This window comes from Vigna angularis, chromosome 3, assembly GCF_016808095.1.
Source record: "Vigna angularis cultivar LongXiaoDou No.4 chromosome 3, ASM1680809v1, whole genome shotgun sequence".
In the NCBI taxonomy this organism is placed as follows: Eukaryota; Viridiplantae; Streptophyta; class Magnoliopsida; order Fabales; family Fabaceae; genus Vigna; species Vigna angularis.
The window spans coordinates 35,225,801-35,246,749 of record NC_068972.1 but is presented as its reverse complement, the minus strand read 5'-3'; the positions used below and the strand labels follow the sequence as shown (position 1 = coordinate 35,246,749).

Below are 20,949 nucleotides of genomic sequence, written 5' to 3'. Positions count from 1 at the left end.
TTAAATTATAATATAAACATTGTTAAATAATTTTTTTTTGCAGTGGTGGTGGATTTTTTTTGGTGCAGGGTTGGTGCTTATTTGCAGGAGCAAGATAAGGTCTTGGTTGGAACTGTGGGATCTTCACGTGGCTAGTGTAGCAGATTTACGTTCAGCTTTGGTTTGGCAACAGTGTTTGCAGTTTGGAAGCAAAGTTTGCATGGTTTATGGTCTGGGAGTATTGCTAGATTAAGTGAGAAATATGTATGACTTCTTTTTTTAGGTTCCATATCCCTTAAGCTTTCTTATAGGGTCAGTAAAATTCCATATCTAGTAATACCAAAGTCACATACAGAAATGAAAGGCATTACCAAAGGCCACAATCCCTCGGAAACAGCTAGAAGTCGTTGGTGACCTATTATCGACGGCTTATCGACGACCAGATTATCGTCGGTAAATTCCTTGTCGCTAACAGCTACCGACGACTTTCGCCCTTTGATAATTAGTGAAGGGCAATGACCTTCAGTAATTACTGAAGGGCGAAAGCCTGCGGTAATTACCGAAGGGCGAAAGCCTTCGATAAATCCTTTGATATGATCCAGACAAAACTAAGTCATATTTGTATTTCTTATCCAACCATACAAACCTGCATAAAATGTTCACAGCACAACTAGACCTGCATAATATTTTCAAACCACAGACAGACCTCCATAATATGCATCCCAAAATCATCCAGTCAAAACGAAAATTTGTCAACATAGTTTGAACCTACCTCCTCACGTAGCGACAACAGTCTCGTCACGCACCCCTTCGATTGGCGGCATCACGATAGTCCAAACCCTACTTAGGCCGCCATAGCACCCTCCTCATGTCGCCACACCACCGTTTCGAAACCCATTCCAATGATAATGCAAACCCTCACCTCAACCACCAGCTTCCTCAAGGTCTATTTCCTTCCACAATAGACGAATGAGCACTCCGCGATTGAGGAGTAGATGAAATCACAAAAGGGAGAATGGCGTAAAGGCTAGGGGGAAGTGCAAAAAAAGGGCCACTAAACGAGAGAGGGGGATTAGGCTCGAGAGGTTTTTGGGAGAGAAGCTTTCACAAAGACTGAATTTGGGAGAATGAGAGAGCGAAATCCTAAATTCTAATTTCACTAAATTGAACCGTATACCGAAGGGTGTTTTCCTTCAGTATTGTCACTGCCTCGTTACCGACGGGCAAAAGCCTTTGGTAATCAACCACTCAAATGCCATCGATAAATCCTTCGATAAAGGAACTTTACCGAAGGACAAAAGGCCATCAGTATTAATCCTTCAGTAATAAACATATTTGTTGTAGTGTAAACATATATTTTCTCATGTCCTTAATAACTATTCTTTTGTCACAATTACCTTTTCGTTGTATAAAATCAATCGTTGAAGAGGTTTATCTTGCTAGTTTGGAAGAGTGCAAAAGTAATTTGTATGAGTGTATTTTGTTAACAAAATGGGATAAATCACTTACACATTTGAAACTTTGTAAAAAATTTGATGTAGCTTGGAAGCATTTGGATAAATGGAAGGCTATTTCACTTTGTAAAGGGTTCTATAAATTTGTTTTGTATTCTTTAGAAGACATGAGAATGACTTTAGCTATTGGCACTTGAAATTTATCTCCTGACATTCTTCGTATTTTTTTAGACAAATTTTTTCTTTTTTTTGAACTTCCATGAAACTTACTAAAAACTTAATGTTGAGTTCTTATTCATGGCCTTCCTTTGGAGTATTGGCATCTGAAAATGGTTTTCTCAATAGCACGTGGAATTTTCACACCTTTATCGTTAGATGATTATACAAAGATTAAGTCTCGAGGTTTCTTTACACGTGTTGGTTGATATTGATTTATTATTTGATTTTCCTAATCAATTTTTAGTTAAAAGACCAGGATTTACATTTGTTGTTGATGTAAAGTCTGAAAAAATTGTCTTTATTGTCTTCAAGTTGTAAAATGATTGGTCATGATCAATCTAATTGTATACGATTACAATAAGATGCCAATGGTACTTCTGGTGGGAGGCAAATAGTTTGTACAAAAATATGACAACATTATCGTCCTAAGCTGGTTAGTGCAGGATGAGATTAAAGATTCTTTAGCTTAATATGTGGAGCATGTGGTGGAGCTTATGCATGTGGTGGAGCCTTTGCCTATGATGGAGCCTATGCTTGTGGTAGAGCATTTGGTGGAGCTTGTGGTTTAGCCTGTGGTAGAGCCTATTGCTCAGTCGTAGCTTGAGTCAATGGTGATTAATTATGATAATATTTGTGTTATGAATGAATCTTCTCTTGTTATGAATATTGATGGTACTGTGTTAGTGGAATATAATTCCATTAATCATATGACATAAAAATTGGTATAAGGTTTCAAATAATTATATACCACTAATGTATTTACATGTCATTAGATGAGTCTAGAAATATATGTTAGATATACATTGATTAGATGAGTATAACAACATGCACTATATAAATATATAGAAAAAAAAATTAAATGAATCTAGCAATATATATATATATATTATTAGAGTCTATTCATAAACTGATTAAACATTTATAACAAAAACTATTACACGAGTATAGCAATACGCAATAAACAAGTTTGTTCATACACTAATTAGATGAGTATAACAGAAAAAATTAGATAAGTCATTTTATACACTGATTAAACAAGTCTAAGAATGCATTGATTAGACGAGTATAACAAAAAATAATAATTGAGTTTGTTAATATACATTAGATGAATTTGTCCATACAATCACTAGATGAGTATAGTAAAAAACATTAGACGAATATTTCTACATATTGATTAGACGACTCTAGGATTATCCATTATACGAGTTTGTCCACATAATAGACAAGTCTAACAACAAACACTAGACGAGTTTGTCCATACATTGATAAGACGAGCCTTATAATATAAATTTCACAAGTTTGTGCATACACAAATTATATGAGTCTATTAATTTACATTAGACAAGTCTTTCCATTCATTGATTAAACGAGTATTGCAATATACATTAAACGAGTTTGCACATAGATTGATTAGACGACTTTATCAATACACTAATTAAATTAATCTAGCAACATACATTACACGAGTATGTCTATACACTAATTAAACATGTCTATCCGTATATATTAGACAAGTTTGTTCATACACAAATTAGACGAGTCTAATAATACACATTAAACGAGTTTGTCCACTCATTGATTAAATGAGTCTTGCAATACATATTACACGAGTCTAAATATATATTGATTAGAGGAGTCTAATAATACAAATTATACGATCATGTCCATATACTAGTTAGACAAGTTTAACAATACATATTAGACGAACTTGTCGATGTATTGATTAAATGAGTTTAACAATACACATCAGACAAATCTTTCCATACATTAATTAGATTAATATAAAAAAAATTATACGAGCTTAACCGTACACATTGGACAACATTGTCCGTACACTAATTAGACAAGTAACAAAAATTATTAGACAAGTCATTCCATACGTTGATTAGACGAGTATAACAAAAATTATTAGAGAAATCTGGGAATACATTGATCAAATAAGTAAGTAAGAAATCATTAGACGGGTGTGTCGATGTATTGATTAAATGAGTCTAATAATACACATTGGACAAGTCATTCATATATTGATTAAATGACTCTAGTAATATACATTAAAAAAACCTTTCCATACATAAATTTTATGAGTCTAATAATACATATTAAACAAGTATGTTCATTTACTAGTTAAAAGAATTTTGCAATATACGTTAGACGAGTATGTTCATACACTAATTAGATGAGTATAGTGAAAAACATTAGACAGTTATAACAATACATATTAGATGAGTTTGTTCATATACTTATTAGACAAGTAGAACAAAAAAATATTATATAAGTCATTCAATATATTGATTATATGAGTCTAACAATACACATTAGACGAATATGTTCATAACATTACACAAGTTTTTTTATATACTGTCTGATGTCTGAAGTGAGTGGATTTGTTTAGGAATTTTCTTAAAAGAAAAGGATAATTTGGGCAAACAATTTCTACACAAAACGATGATTCTCGAAGTGTGATATATGTTCGGTGGTATCATCGAAGACCACGTTCATTTCTCTTCTTCCAAGTCCCGTCCCCATCTCAAACAGTTGGTACGCAGCACCACTTCTCGTGTTTTTCTCTCACTCTCTCACGAGATTTTCTCGCAGAAGAGAATCCAGCACGATGCAGTACAGGAACCTTGGGCGATCGGGGCTGAAGGTGAGCCAGTTGTCATACGGCGCGTGGGTAAGCTTCGGGAACCAGTTGGACGTGAAGGAGGCGAAGGCGTTGCTCCAGTGTTGCCGCGACCACGGCGTCAACTTCTTCGACAATGCCGAGGTCTACGCCAATGGCCGCGCCGAGGAGATCATGGGGCAGGCGATCCGGGAGCTCGGGTGGAAGCGCTCCGACGTCGTCATTTCGACCAAGATCTTCTGGGGCGGTCAGGGCCCCAACGACAAGGGCCTCTCGCGCAAGCACATAGTGGAGGGCACTAAAGCCTCGCTCAAGCGCCTCGACATGGACTACGTCGACGTTATCTACTGCCACCGCCCCGACATCTCCACGCCCATCGAGGAAACCGTGCGGGCCATGAACCACGTCATTGACAAAGGCTGGGCTTTCTACTGGGGAACCAGTGAGTGGTCGGCCCAGCAGATCACTGAGGCCTGGGCTGTGGCCCAGAGACTCGACCTCGTCGGGCCTATTGTTGAACAGCCTGAGTATAACCTCTTGGCCAGGCACAAGGTTCTTACTCCACTCCTCTCTACCTAGTGACATACTAATTGTTTTTGTACTTATCTTCTTGCATGATTCAACTTCTCTGAATAAGCACTTACGTGGGACGGAAAAAAGTGAATTATACTGTTTCTTTTCGATGTGTTGAAGTCCGATTTGTGTTTTGTAAGCGGTTGATAATAATTTGAAACAGGAAAATAGTGAAAGGTTCAGCATAAACTATGATTAAAAAAATATTAAAGGCTGATGCAGATAGTTGAGAGTTGAAATTTCCTCATTGGTCGGATAAATAAGGGGAATAATAGTATCTTTTGAGAAGAAATCACTCACAAACCTAACAAAAAACAAGTGGTTAAGGCTGAAGCATTTACAAAAATCCAATGGCTCACAGTTATTTAACTGCACGATGCTTTTGGTGTTTTAGCATCACTGAATCCTCTCTCATAATGCATGAGTTGAGAAGGAAAAATTTGTTGTTTATGGAGTAAAAGTATTTTTTTTGTTGTTTAACTTTGTTATTGGTATTAAGGTGTTCTAGGAGTTTAGATATTGTATTGTAGTATTTCTTTTTTTGTTTCATTACTCTTTTTTATTTGGTTCTGTTTATTTGATTGACCTGATTTGACTGTATAATGGTGTAGGTTGAGTCTGAGTATCTACCTCTGTACACCAACTATGGCATAGGCCTCACTACATGGAGTCCTCTTGCCTCTGGAGTGCTCACTGGGAAATATAAGAAAGGAGCTATACCGCCAGATAGCAGATTTTCTTTGGAAAATTACAAAGTACTTTTCCATTTGATGAAATCATTAACAATCCTCATTTTAGTTGATTCTATCTGGCATTTACTTTAGTGGTTTTTAGACAAGAAATGATTTTGTAAAGTTTAGGACTATGGTTATTTTGTGCTTACAATCTTGGTACTAGATCTGGGATTTTTTTGTTTAATTTTTATTGACTATTTTGGCTTTTGTTTAAGTATCGTGTGGTTCTTTTTGTAGAATCTGGCATCGCGATCACTGGTTGATGATGTGCTTAAGAAGGTTGATGGATTACAGCCAATTGCGGATGAGCTTGGTGTTCCACTGTCACAACTTGCGATTGCGTGGTGTGCTGCTAATCCTAATGTTTCTTCTGTTATCTGTGGTGCTACAAAGGAGTCTCAGGTTAGTTCTTTTAGCTGTTTAACAAGATAGCCAGTTTATCTATTGTTGAAATGTTTATTGTAATTTGTTGAAATGTTGTTCGGTTGTCAATTCCTATGACCTAGCAAAGTGAATTTTGTTCTTGATAAGTTCTGAGATGAAATGGTAAGTGATTGTTCTTGTTTTGGTTATGTGTGGTGAGATTTTTTGGTGCCTGTTCTTCTTTTTTATTAAGTGTGGTGTTAGTGTGGTAAGATTGTTATTATGAAACTTCGCCTAGAACCAACTAAAACACCTAGAAATGGAAGACTTATTCTCGCAACCCTTAAAAGAAATCAGACACTTTTGCTGACATAGCCCGTCCTAAATTAACACTTTTTTAAGAAAATAATTTCCCAAGATGATATTCCGATCAGGTTTGGCCGTTAGAAAAAGCTTAGAAAGATATCTCTAATTAATAGAATCATAATTAACCATATCCCAATTGATAAAAGGAAAAATATTGAGATCACTAATTGACATTGTCATAACACTTCTTAAACTATAGGAAAGATAGAGATAGAGCTGAAACCATGTGTTTTTGAGACAGCACAAATGTTTAATTTATATTAAGAAAACATAATCAGTACAATAAAAAGAGGAGATTTGATATCCTCTAATAGTAAAGATTTGATATGTGAATGGATAAAAACATTGTTAATAATACATACATAATCTAGATATTCTTGATTATATAGGATATACTCCTTATTTTTACAATTAATATTATCATATTTCTTAAACTATAGGAAAGATAGAGATAGAGCTGAAACCATGTGTTTTTGAGACAAGAACACAAATGTTTTATTTATATTGAGAAAACATACTCAATAAAAATACAATAAAAAGAGGAGATTTGATATCCTTTAATAGTAAAGATTTGAGAAGGGAGTAAATAAAGTCATTCTTAATAATACATATATAATCTAGTTATTCTTGATTATATAGGACATACTCCTTATTTTTGTAATTATGACACTTACTCTCAAGTTGGAGCATACAAGTCATGTGCTCAATTTTCGGCAAATATGATCAATCCTTAGTCCTCTTAGAGACTTGGTGAATATGTCTGTCAACTATTCACTAAAGTTGACAAATCTAGTAGTGATGTCCCAACTCAAGTTTATCTCACAAAGTGACAATCTATCTCTCTGTGTGTCCTCGCATGAAAGACATTATTAAAGGTAATGTGTAATGCAGTATATAAGGTGCATTTGGGAACCTTGTTCAATTTTAATCTCTTTGTGGAGTCGATTTAGTCATATGAGCTTACAAGTGACTAATATTAATGAATTCTATTGATATTTATTTAAGTTTGGATTGTATCTATGAGCTTTTATTTTAAGGATTACAAGATTTATGGACTGAATTAAATGGGAAAAGGGGGATAAAATGTCTAAATGGCTGCATTTAGTGTGGAAATATGGAGCTTCTGTACTCAGAAGTATAGTATAGCTCATAGAAAGAACCATCTGAAATGTGATGGTTTCCTGAAGGCACACAGCTGAATGGTTTACATGTGGACAAACTTACACAGTCAATCTCTGGATGCACTGTTTAGTTTACATTGATTGAGCAAAGAAGATATAAACAAAACCGATGTATCCTGTAGTAGCAGAAGAAAAAGAAATACTCCTTTAACCATATGCATAATGTATATTCGTAACTAGAAATTATTTTTTCGTAATAAAGAAGATTGAAAAATATATTGTACATATAGTTGAGCAATGAAATAATTGCTTAAACATCCCTGTGTGTGCACACAGTTATAACTCGCCTGCGAGAATGAACTTTACCACTCCATTTTCATATTTTTTCTGTTTCCTGTTTTTTATTCAACTCGTAAGAGAGCATGAAAAGAATTGATGTCATTCTTAGTTTGAGATATAACTTGCAAGAAGGAACATTGCTTTTGTAATATTATCTTATTTTTTTGATTTCTTTTGCTCAGATTCAAGAGAACATGAAAGCAATCGATGTCATTCCATTATTGACTCCTGTTGTGATGGAGAAGATTGAAGCTGTTGTTCAAAGCAAGCCAAAGCGCCCTGACTCGTACCGATAAATATGCATTAAATGGAATACTCCTTCATCCCTGGGCCTGGAATGGAAATTCATGTTGAAATTGTATTGGTTTGATTGATGTGGTTTCCTCTTAAAAGACTTTATTTGTGTCTTATATTTTCCTTGTGGAACTGAATATGCCTTCTTTTTTATGGGTTCAAACATTCCAAATTGATTTTGGAAACAAAGCATCAAGATCTTGGAGTTTAGGCTTACGTTTGCCTTCCGAATTAAATGTGATACTATTATTTGTGGCACTACGATTTGGATTTTGAGAGTCCACTTGCATTTGTGGATCCATTATCATGTAGTTAATGTCTACCTCGTGGAATAAGGCATGGTTAATTAGTTATTTTGACAATATTTTTTTGACGGTGTCAAAAGGATTTTTATGCCGTTTTAGCGGAAAACAAAGATAACCATAAAGAAGGTTCATTATATTTGATATTATCTCAATTTTTTTTGAAAAAGTATATATATATATATATATATATATATATATATATATATATATATATCATCTTTTAATATGACATTAAATTGTGTCCCATATCTATCTAATATTTATTAATGTTTTATTATAGAAAATAAAAAAATATGATATTATAAAAAATGTAATAATAACGAAAACATAATATTTTCTTTTCTTCAATGCTTAAATTAAAAAAATTATAATTACGTAAATTTTAAATGAAATATTAAATAAACTAAAATTGTTTAATAACATAAAATAGAATAAGTGAATAAGTATATATTCACATCCTAGTACTTAATTAAAAAAAAGTCAAATATAAATCTATACTAATCAATTTAAATATTCTTTATCAACATATGAACAAGTTAATAAAATAACAAACGATAAAATTCTTTCTTTGAAGATTTAACATGTTTGCATATAGTATAGAATCCTCCGTATTGAAACTTATTCTAAAGATAACAAAGTGTCAATTGATACATATGCAAGGTTGTAATTATTTTTAACTTTTAATATTTTATTGTTGAAATTTTCTTTTTTTAAAACAAACCCATAGTATTTGCGGCTAAATAAACCATTAATCTGAAATTAAGTGTAGTGAAAAGCATATACCACTATTTTTCTTCACATAATTTACACATTCGGCTTTATTAATGATTTGCAAAATGTGAAGACATATTTAATTTTTAAAATACCATAATGAAGTTTCTTATAAAAATTTATTATGAAATTATAAGAATAGTGCAAGTTTTATAAAAAAAAAACTAAGTCTTAAAAAAGTTTTATTATGACACGTTCAATCAATGAAATTGTTTCAGTATAATACAATTTATTCATTTTAAAGTCGTGTTATTTGTCATAATTTACTTAAAGTTATTGTTTTTAATTACACTGTTTTTATAGTTTCATCATAAAATTACATTATAATGCTAAAAAAGTCTACGATAATTCTTTTTAAAGTCGTGTTATTTGACATGATTTACTTAATTTTTTTTAATTACACTGTTCTAATAATTTCATCATAAAATTAGATTATAATGATAAAAAAAAGTCTACGATAATGACGATGGTAAATTATTTATAAATTCTCTAAATTTCAGGCATCTTTATTATAAAATCTTAACTTTATTACAAATTTATATATAAGTTATAAGTTTAAGACCTAATATATTAGCATGATATAAAACTTAAAATCTTTAAGTTTTTCAAAACTCTGGATCATAAGAAAATGGGTTCTGTATCTTATATGAAGATAAATGGGACAGAAAAGAGTAACTAATAAAAACATTTGTAATTAAATTTTGGTTGATGAAATCTTTTACACATTGTAAAAAAAAAAGGTTTAATTCGTATTTTGGTCCCTCTTTTCGTAGGGTCTGTTCAAATTGGTCCTACGTTTTTTCAAAAGTTCACTAAGATCCCACTTTTCGCAAAAACGATGCAAGTTAATCCTTTTTGGTTACGGCGTTAAAAAGACTAACGACACAGCTGCCCAGCTGGCAGAAAACTGATGAGCTGTACATTTTTTGTTGACGTGGCACTGTGATATGGTGATTCATCCTGAGAGCAGAGGATTCATGGTTGTTTTTCCCAAATTAAAAAGCAAAGTTAGGGTTGTTGGTGATTCGTGGTACATTTGTTCTGAAATCTAAAAGCAAAGGTTAGGATTATTGGACATTCGTGGTACTGTTGTTGTGAAATTTAAAAGCAGAGGTTTAGGGTTAGGGATGACTTCATCACAGAGTTGTTCTTCCTGTTCGAAGGCAACATCCAAAGGATTTTCGCAATCCTCACACGGTGTTGTTTCCAGGGGAGTTGGGATAACCCCTATTTGCCACTGTGGTGATATTGCTGTAATGAAAGTTGCTAGAACTTCAAGGAATGCTGGGAGGAAATTTTGGGGATGTCGCCATTACAAGGTGTTTTGAATACCGTACTGTCCACTTCCATGTGTTTTGGATTTTATTTATTTTAACATTTTTGTGTTCTTGGTGAATAATAGGGTGGAATTTCAAGTGGGATGTCATGTAATTTTTTCAAGTGGTGTTCTGAGGACAATGCTGATGATAGAGATGGTACAATTGTGAGACAAAGCAACAGGATATTTGATCTGGAAAATAATGTCAAAGAGTTGCAGAGAAGGATAAAGTTCTTACTTGGAGTTGTGTTTGCTGTTATTGTGTTGAACATTATGACATTGTGGTTGTGTTTAGCTTGATCTTAGGTGTGCAATGTGCAATTTATGTTTTGTTCATGTAATGGCTCAGCTGTTTAGCATCATGGAATATCAGTTCTTGTAATATGAGTGAACAATCTGATTTCGTTTAATGAAGTTCATTTTAGTCCCCCCTTTGATTTAAAAATGTTAATTGTGGTCCCCCTTTGCTTTTAAATTTGTTCACGATGGTCCTTTTTTCCTTTAAAAATTGTTCAAAGTGGTCCCTTACTATATTACTATAATACATATTAAGGATACTTGGCAAAAAACATATATATATATATATATAATTACATAATATCACTACTTCCAAATATCACAACATAATATTAGTGCAACTATAATAAGATATTTAATTAAAGTGCTTAATAAGAATTCAACATACACAATGAAAGTGTTTGATAAGAATTCAACACAGACAATCAAAGTGCTTAATAAGAATTCAACATACACAATTAAAGTAGTTAAGAAGAGTACGTCATACATATTAATACATCCAAATTTTCATCTAAATCTATGGATCTTTTCTTCTAATGTTTAACTTTTGCCTTTGTATTGGCTCACTTAAATCTCGGATGGAATCTTGACTTGGTTGTGGTGGTTGAGGAGATTGGGGACTTGATGGCTGTGAAGGTGCAATGGGTTGTGAACTTTGTGCCTGTGTTGATTCTGTTGGTTTGATGATGGCTGGACGTAAAGGGCACATTTTTTTGTTGTGCCCCAGTTCACGGCAGATACTACATCTCTTTCGCTGCCCACCAACACTCATCTTGGTCCCATCTTTTGTTAGCTCCCATGGCTCCATTCTTCTTTTTTTCTTGGGTCTCCCACGCATGTTCCTCTTAGGTGGTGGCAGTACATCAGGAGAAGTAGTTTTTTCCCATAAGAGGTGGCCATTCACAGGATAGATGATGGACGCATATGCTTCTTCATATGTGGATTTCCTGAAACAAATTGGTATAAAACTTTCTGGATCTACATTTGAATAGTTCATTGATGCAACTGCATGACAACATGGGATGCCACTGATCATCCACTTCCTGCAGCTGCATTCTTCATTGTCCAGGTCCACTGTGAACTTGTTCCCAATGATTGAAACATGTCTAACCTCAAAAATCCTTCTTGCAGACCAGCTGAATAAATGAACATCAAAAAGGCACATCAACAGTTGGATATGAACATAAATAAGCCATAACAACAACTGAAGTTGAACATAAATAAGGCATAAGAACAATATTACCTTGGGATCCAATATCTTGACAAGTTACATTCCTTCATAAGTCTCTTTTTGATCTTTGGACAGACATTGAAATCCATACCTGCCACCTTCATTCTGTTGGTGGCCCATCTTTTCATCAAATACAGTCTAATATCCTCCAGCATGGTTATTATGGGTTTTCCCCTGGACTGCACAAGAACACTGTTGAATCCTTCACTGATGTTGTTATCCAGAGTATCACACATTGCTTGAGTTCTGAACCTACTTCTTGACCAATACCTATTGCACGAGAATGAAGAAAATGAGTTACCAAACATGAGTAATGCAGAATATTTGTGCATGTAATGGAAAGAATGTACCTTGGGGGAATGGCTATGAGATATTTATATGCTTCTTCATTCACTGCTCTGATATTCAACATCTCTCTCTCCCAAGCTTGGGGGTATGTGCTTGTGGCAGCCCTCCACATCAAATTCTTCAATATCTGACCAGAAAATCTTTTCTTAAAGTTAGCATAAAGGTGCCTGATGCAGAATCTTTATTCTGCCATAGGCAAAAGCTCTTGGATAGCTGGCACCAACCCCTGCCAACATCAATTATTTAATCAAACACACATGATTAATAAAGTTTGCAAAATAAAATAATTAAAGTATTGCATGTACCTTTTGCTGGTCAGACATCCACGTATATGCCTCACAAACTTCATTGCCCCCAAGGTCTTCAACCAATAATTGCAAAAACCAGGACCAACTATCTTTATTTTCGACTTCAACTACTGCATATGCAAGGGGTAACATTTTCTCATTTGGATCCCTCCCAACAGCAGTAAGCAGCTCTCCCTTATAAAGACCTTTCAAAAAACACCCATCTAAACAGATGATGGGTCTACAACTAATAAAACTATCCTTACATGCTTTAAGACAAACATAACATCTCTGGAATATGGACTGACCATTATCACTGTTGACTTTAACCTTAACCGTTGACCCAGGGTTACTTCTCAATACCTCATGTGCATAGTCATAAATCCTTCGAAATTGTTCTTTAAAATCCCCTTCACGTTGACTTGATGCCATTAACTTCGCCCTTCTTGCTTTAGAAATTGATACATTGGTGTTCCATTTCCTTAATGCTTTGGTACGTATGTCTTCGACCTTTATACTAGGATTGTCATGCATAGACTTATCTACTTCATGACTCAACCACTTACTATTCATCAATTTTATGTTCAGTTGCCTGCTGCAAGAATGAACATCCACAATCTTCCTTAACTGCCAAATCTTGCGTGATGTCAAATACCCACAGTAAGCTACCCATGGACACTTTTTTTGCCCACCCATGCATCTCACCCTTACCCTACGGTTATCATTTTTTACAAACTTAAGAGCCCTCCCAGCATGAATAGCATAACTTCTAATGGCTTCCTTAAACTCATCCTTATCCGTAAAGATAGTACCAAGTTCCCATTTATAATCTGACATTGACTTCTTTTTACCAAATGTAGGAAAGGGACCTCTACTTGGTCTGTCCTCAATTTCATCCTCCTCACTTGCACTATTATCTGGAGTTAACAGCACATCTGACTCCCATTCATCATCTGACAACCCCCTACCATGTCCTTCTGCTTCATTATCACTGTCTTCCATCCTGTATTCTGAATCACTATTATCCAAATTCCCTACCTCCTCCAAGTTCTCTTCAACAGAAACATGTGCTTCATCCTTCTCAGTATCCACTTCCACTTCTTCCTCACTGTCCACTTCCAGTTCTTCCTCACTGTGCATTTCCACTTCCTCCTCCCTGTGCACTTCCACTTCTTCCTCACTCTGCACTTCCACTTCTTCCTCACTCTGCATTTCTACTTCTTCCTCTACTCTATCTACTTCCTCTGTGTCAACCTGCACTCCATCATCTCTCTGCAAGTCACCACCACAGTTAAGAGGACCTTCCTCAACCTCCTGTTGCACTTCAACAACACCTTGTACACCAACCTCAACACCACTACCCTGACCACTGTCTGCAGGTCCTTGGCAAAGGTAAAGAATTTCATCCTCATTTTCTACAACCACTGCTTCGCTCACTTTATGTACAACATACAAGTTGACTTTCCCCAACAATTTTCCCACATTCATCATGTTCAAAGCACCTTTATCGTCATATAGCTTATATAAAACATGGTCAATATCGTAATATAACTCATGTACTTCAATATACCCTAAATCCTTAAGTGAACCCACTACTCCAAAATAGCTCCATGTATCGGGGTCAATGTCCCAATAACATCTTTCCCCACCTATATATTTAAAGGGCACTTCCTGTATCAAGGTCCCACCGTGGTGGACCACTACCTCAAAATTATCGCTAGACATCCCTACACTGCAAATGGAAAAGGGGGACCACTCATTAACTTAATTTAACAGACCATGGGACCAATTCCAACACCCAACGACAGTACTTTTTCCATTAACCCCCCACCATGCCACAAATATAACCATATTTTAAACACAACAAATATAGAATCCACCCATTAAACAAAAAGCAAAAACAGAATCCACCCATTAAAGAAAAAGCAAAAACAGAATCCACCCATTCAAGACAACAACATAGTAACAACAGTAATGCCATCAATTACTATAACAACAACATAAGAACAGTAATGCGATCACTAACCTCGAAGTTGATTTCACCAAAAATCAGAATCTGCACTCTTGGAAAGGAGATTGTTGAACCCTAAATCGCATGCAGATTTTACCCCAAATGTAATTGTCAAATTTTTTTAACCCTATCTTTTAAATTAATTTAAATTAATTAATTTAACACATATCACAGTGCCACGTCAACAAAATATGTACAGCTCATCAGTTTTCTGCCAGCTGGGCAGCTGTGCCGTTAGTCTTTTTAACGCCGTAACCAAAAAGGACTAACTTGCATCGTTTTTGCGAAAAGTGGGATCTTAGTGAACTTTTGAAAAAACGTAGGACCAATTTGAACAGACCCTACGAAAAGAGGGACCAAAATACGAATTAAACAAAAAAAAATTAAGCATAACTCAGTGTTAGAATAAACTATTTAAAAACTTAGTATTTTGTCTATTACTCTTATAAGAGTTAATAACTCTGTTATTGAAGTGAGTGTGGAAAGAAAAAAATCTAGGAGAAAGAAAATAAAAATCGAAGTTATTTAAATTAAGAGGAAGTGAGTGGAAATAGACAGAGAGAATAGGGATAATTTAAATAATGTAGTGTAATACACTTACTCTTTCTCTCTCTATATGTATATATAAATATTATAAAAATTAAATAATCTTTTTTAAAAATATAGCTAAAAACTAATTAAATATTTTTTATTTTAATTACTTATTTTGTTATAGAAAAATATAGATGATAAGAATTTAGAAAATATTTTAAATAAAAAAAGAAAAATAAAATTATTTTTTAAAAATATAGTTAAAATTTCATTAATATTTTTTATTTTAATTTACTTATTTTTGTTTTAAAAAACAAGAATTTAAGGATCTAGGAAATAGTTTAGAGTAGAAATGATTTTATAAATGATATCTATATATTTTGTTACAAAATTATATTATAAATTCCAGTTTTATTTTATAAGAATTATTATCTTTTTAAAACATTTTCTTTTATTATTTTTTTGTCTTTTTTCTGAATATTTGACTACATCTTTCATTTGACAATTGAAATATATCATAAAAGTCTTCACGAAGAGTGTTATAATTTTATGGCTTAATTACTTTCTTTGTCTTCGGTTTAGTGTCTTAAGTTCGTCCATCTTTTTAAAAAAGTTTCAATTACGTCGAAACTTGGTTTAAAAATTTCAATTTCGTTCAAACATAGTAAAATTTGCATCAATTAAATTTTTTCCATTAAATAGACAGAAATGACATTAACTTTTTCTTTCTCTCTCCTTTGCTTTTATGTACAATACAACCTTTTGTTAGTGTTTGTATTATTCATTGTCCTTTGTGCGACTTGTAATCATTTTTAACGGTGTATGTTTTATTTTATGATTTAAATGTTATTGCGGCATAAAGTTGCATTTTATTATCTAATAAAAAGAATTATAATGCAGGATAAACACATATTCTTAAAAGAATGTGAAAATTTGTATTGTTTATTTAAAAAAATATTTTGAAGGTAGTTCATTCAATCAATATTGTAAAATTTGTTTTCACAATTGTTTAAAATTAAACTCTGGATATAATTTAATTCACACTGACCTTAAAAGATCTTTTGAATAAACTATAATTTTTCATCTTAAATTAATTTATATCAATTTGCTTAGAAATTTATGCATAAAGTAATTTAATTTTAAAAATATTTGTACCCATTTTTAGGTAGAATTTTACAAAATATTTGTACCCGAATTTTATGTAGTTTTCATGTTTATTAATTTTGTAATTAGTGCAAATGTTGTAATTCTTTTTCTCTTTGTCATATTTTTAGAAAGAATTCGTGTTAATAGAAAGAATTTTTAGAAAGAATTCGTGAAGGAACTAGTTTAAATGGAATTTTTTTTGCTGGTATGAAGGTAGCATAGGATCTTGTCTAACCAAAATATATGTTTTTTTTTACACCCAGTTTCAAAAGAATATTAAATTAATAAAAATATTATAATCAAGTTAAATACAAATAGAATTTGTATTAGTATTTAAATAAATTTAATAAATAAAAGTAAAACATAGACCAAAAGAGAAAAAACGAGAGCTTATAAAAAAAGTTAATTAATTATGATTGTTTATTAATCAACACAAATATTATTATTTATTAATACTTTGTTTCAATTTTTGTAAATGTTGACTGAAAAAAATTTCAAAAACATTAATTATGATTATTTTACATTTAAATAATTGTATGTATTAGTAATTGAAATATTTCATCCCAATAAAAATATTCTAATTTGAATTTACTTATCCAAATAAATAATGAAAAATAAAATAATTTAAACTAATATCAATTTAAATTTAATATATTTAAATATATACTTTGGAAAATCTCTATATCAAAGAAAGGTAAAATTAAACAAAATACTAGGATATTTATAAATTTTAGGTATATCTAAATTTTTTATATTTTATTTTTTTGACATATTTGTTATCAGATTTAATAATAAAGTATATAAAACTATAATTTATTATAAAAATAATTATTAATATAATTGATTGTTGTACCAACCAAAGGATAAGTAAAAGCACATATGAGTATTGTGAACATAATCCAAAGACAAAAAGACATTAATAGCACTGACAAAGACTGACGCATGCATAGAGAGTAGAGGAGAGAGAAAAGAATTAACGTCCGTTTCTCTGGATTTAACGAAAGGAACTTGAAGCAAATTTTACTACGTTTGGACAAAATTGACACTTTTAAACCACGTTTGGACCAAATTGAAACTTTTTTAAAAGAGTGAACCAACTTGACACACTACATCCAAACCAGGGACAAAGAAAGCAATTAAACCTAATTTTATTTGTTTTTACTTTTTATTAATTATAAAATACTTTAAAATAGTAAGCGATCCTACTAAATTCAGGTCTTACATAACAGTTATACAAAAGATATACCCATTTCACTTTTTATTAATTTATTGTTTAAGTAGTTAGATATAAAAAAAAGTAAATAAAAAATAAACATTAAGGATAATTTTTTTTATACAATATGAGGTTATGTATGGAATATATATATATATATATATATATATATATATATATATATATATATATATATATATATAATGTGTACCGGATTTTAGTAGACAAAAATATCCTTATATATCATGGATTCTAAGTTTTAAGGTTAAGGATATTTTAATAATTTTCATTCTCAAAATTAAAAAAAAAAAAAAGAAACCCTCTAAACCCTTACTCACCTCTCTCATTCCTCTCAACCCTTTCTCTTTCATCTTTCTCACTCCAATCTTTTCTCTGTCATCCCTACTGTAGCTCCAATTGAAAAAATAAAAAATTCCTCTCAACCCTTTCTCTTTCATCTTTCTCACTCCAATATTTTCTCTGTCATCCCTACTGTAGCCCCAATTGAAAAAATCAAAAACACTTGTCATTAAACAATCTTACAAAAAAATGATTTTATAATGAGTTTTCATCTTATAATTTTTGTCTTATCTAATTTTATCCAATTTTCACAAGCATAAAGGAATTGGTAATTGACCTGAAAAAATTCAGAAATACTCGATGTTAAACAATTTCTTACAAAAAATGATTTTATAATGTGTTTTTATTTTATAATTTTTGTCTTATCTAATTTTCACAAGCATAATGACATCAAAGGAATTGGTAATTGGCCTGGAAAAAATCAGAAACACTCGTTGTTAAACAATTTCTTACAAAAAATGACTTTATAATGAGTTTTCATTTTATAATTTTTGTCGTATATAATTTTATCTAATTTTCACAAGCATAATGACATTCAAAAGAATTGGTAGTTGGCCTGGAGGGTGTTTTTAGAGATGATTATGCAGATGATGAAATTAGGGAGGTTAGTGAAGATGGTGAAATTGAAGAGATCTTGAATGAACCTTTGTCTGAAGATGAATATGTGAATGACTCAACTCTTTACAAAGACAAATTGTTTAAAGGCAAATGTTTCTGATTTTTTTCAATTGGAACTACAGTAGGGATGACAGAGAAAAGGTTGGAGTGAGAAAGATGAAAGAGAAAGAATTGAGAGGAATGAGAGAGGTGAGTAAGGGTTTGAGATTTTTTTTTTTTTTAAAGTTTTGAGAATGAAAATTATTAAAATACCCTTAACCTTAAAATTTAGAATCCATGATATATAAAGGTATTTTTGTCTACTAAAATCTAGTACACATTGCTAAAATGTACCAACTGAAGAACAGGCGTGTTAGCAAACCCCTATATATATATATATATAATCAAATTTCAAGTATATACGTAAATAATAATGATACTGATAAATACTTATAATATAATGATTGTATTTAAAATCATAATTAATTATTGTCTACGATACACAGTAAACGTTGATAACATTTTAATAATTATGAATATATGTTTATATTCTAATAAATTAGATAATTAAAATAATTAAATAAAATAAAGTAAGTTAGTTTACTGTTATATTAATATATAGGTATATTATAAAGATAAATAATTAACAATATTTAAAAACTAAATAAATAATTTAATTTAATATTTTAAATATTTATGTTCAATATTTTAATTTATTTATATTATGATATTTATTAAACTAATTTTTCAAAATATTTAAATCTCGGAAGATAAATTTTTTTATTCATTTAAATTATATAATATTTTTTATTTTGATCTAAAATTTATTTTAACTTTAATTCAAAATTATTTTTATATCAATATACATTTTAAAAGTTAATTTCTAAACATATTAATATATTAATAGTGTAAAAAAATATTTATTACGTTAAATAAAATACATATTTTTCACGCACTTTTACCTTTTCTTTTCTTTCAATTAAGATAAATCAACATTTTACATTGTTCCTTTTTCTTCAAGAAAATGTCACATATATATTTCTCTTATATGTTTAAATAAATAAATAAGCGAATGTAAATGATGGAACAAGACTTGACGTATATCCACAAGTACGTGTCCCTTACGTATCAATCTTGCTTCATCAAATCACACGCTTAGCAACAATTCTGGATTAGATATATTTTTACAAACGCGCTTCTACGCTACGTGAGCACACCTCCCATATTTTCAATTTTTCATATACATTCTTTTTTAGTTTCTTCTAATTATGTTTTGTTTTTTACTACTATTATCAAGTGAGCTGTGTTGTGATTTAAAGTATAAGAAGCAAAATAATAAAAGGGAAACTAATGATTTTATTGAGTATAAGGAGTAAATATTTATATTACATAATTTGTAATTAACTTTGAAAAATATCTTCAAAAATAATTAATTAAATAATGCATAAAATCTTCCTAAGAAATAAGATAGAAATATATTTTTATTTAACTGTTTTGACTCCTTCAACCAAATGTTGTTTGAGTCACAAAATCCCAACAATCTCCTCCTTGACTCAAAGTCAGCATATACTAAGTTTTTTCGTCCTTGACCGTATCATCTAAAGTTCTTTCACTTTTGGAAGTCTTGATCACAATTTTTTTCTTAGTCTTCACGTTTTTACAATCTTCCGCAAATTTCTCATCTACTTGTGGTTGTTCTTTTGGCTTTTCCGTATTTTCAGCTTCTGCTTTGGGAAGAGTTATCTTAGGATGTTTTTCTTCCTCTAATTTTTCTGGTTTAATTTGACTTTCACCAACTTTAACACCCACTAGCTCTACTTTCTTGCCATTCAAAGATGGTGTTTTTTTAGGTCCTTTGACATCCTACAGTTTGTTTGTTGCTCTCCAAGATTTTGTCTTTTGGAAAAGGCAACCTTGTTTGTTTTTCATATTGCAAAGTTGCGCATACGGGTGATTTCTCTTCCAGTTTGGGAAGCCCTTGTACCTGCATATTGTCTTCAACCTTGTGCACAACAAATTGCTCTTCATCAATCAAATTCAAAGCAAAGCTCTTGCCTTTCATTCAAACTCTGAATAATTCTTTATTATCTGAATCTTTAATCATGCAGGTTTTATCTTCAAATAGAACTTTATAGCCTTTCTCTAGAAGTTGGCCAACACTCAACAAGTTTTGATCAATTTCAGGAACGTATAGAACATCAGTAATTAATTTCAAACCTGTGCAACCTTTGATCGCGATGGTTCCTTTGCCCTTCACTGCTATTTTTGCTCCGTTTCCAATTCCGACATTTGTGTTGTAGGTTGCATCAAGATCTTTGAATAATTCTTGATCGTTAGTCATGTGGTTCGTGCAACCACTATCAATTAGCCAACTTTTTGTTGATCTTGCAGTGGCAAAGCAAGAAACAACAAAAATATCTTCTTCTTCAACCTCTTCAACAAGAGCTTGTACATTCTCTTGTGTTTTTG

General features: G+C 31.7%; 1 protein-coding gene across 1 annotated transcript; it reads left to right on the top strand.

Annotated features, from left to right (window-relative positions):
- Positions 1-4,122: 4,122 nt before the first annotated feature.
- LOC108326598 (probable voltage-gated potassium channel subunit beta) lies at positions 4,123-8,326 on the top strand. The gene is made up of 4 exons (XM_017560189.2): positions 4,123-4,827; positions 5,460-5,603; positions 5,820-5,984; positions 7,954-8,326. The coding sequence occupies exons 1-4, from the start codon at positions 4,264-4,266 to the stop codon at positions 8,065-8,067; spliced, it is 987 nt and encodes a 328-aa protein (XP_017415678.1). The 5' UTR covers positions 4,123-4,263; the 3' UTR covers positions 8,068-8,326.
- Positions 8,327-20,949: the final 12,623 nt, after the last annotated feature.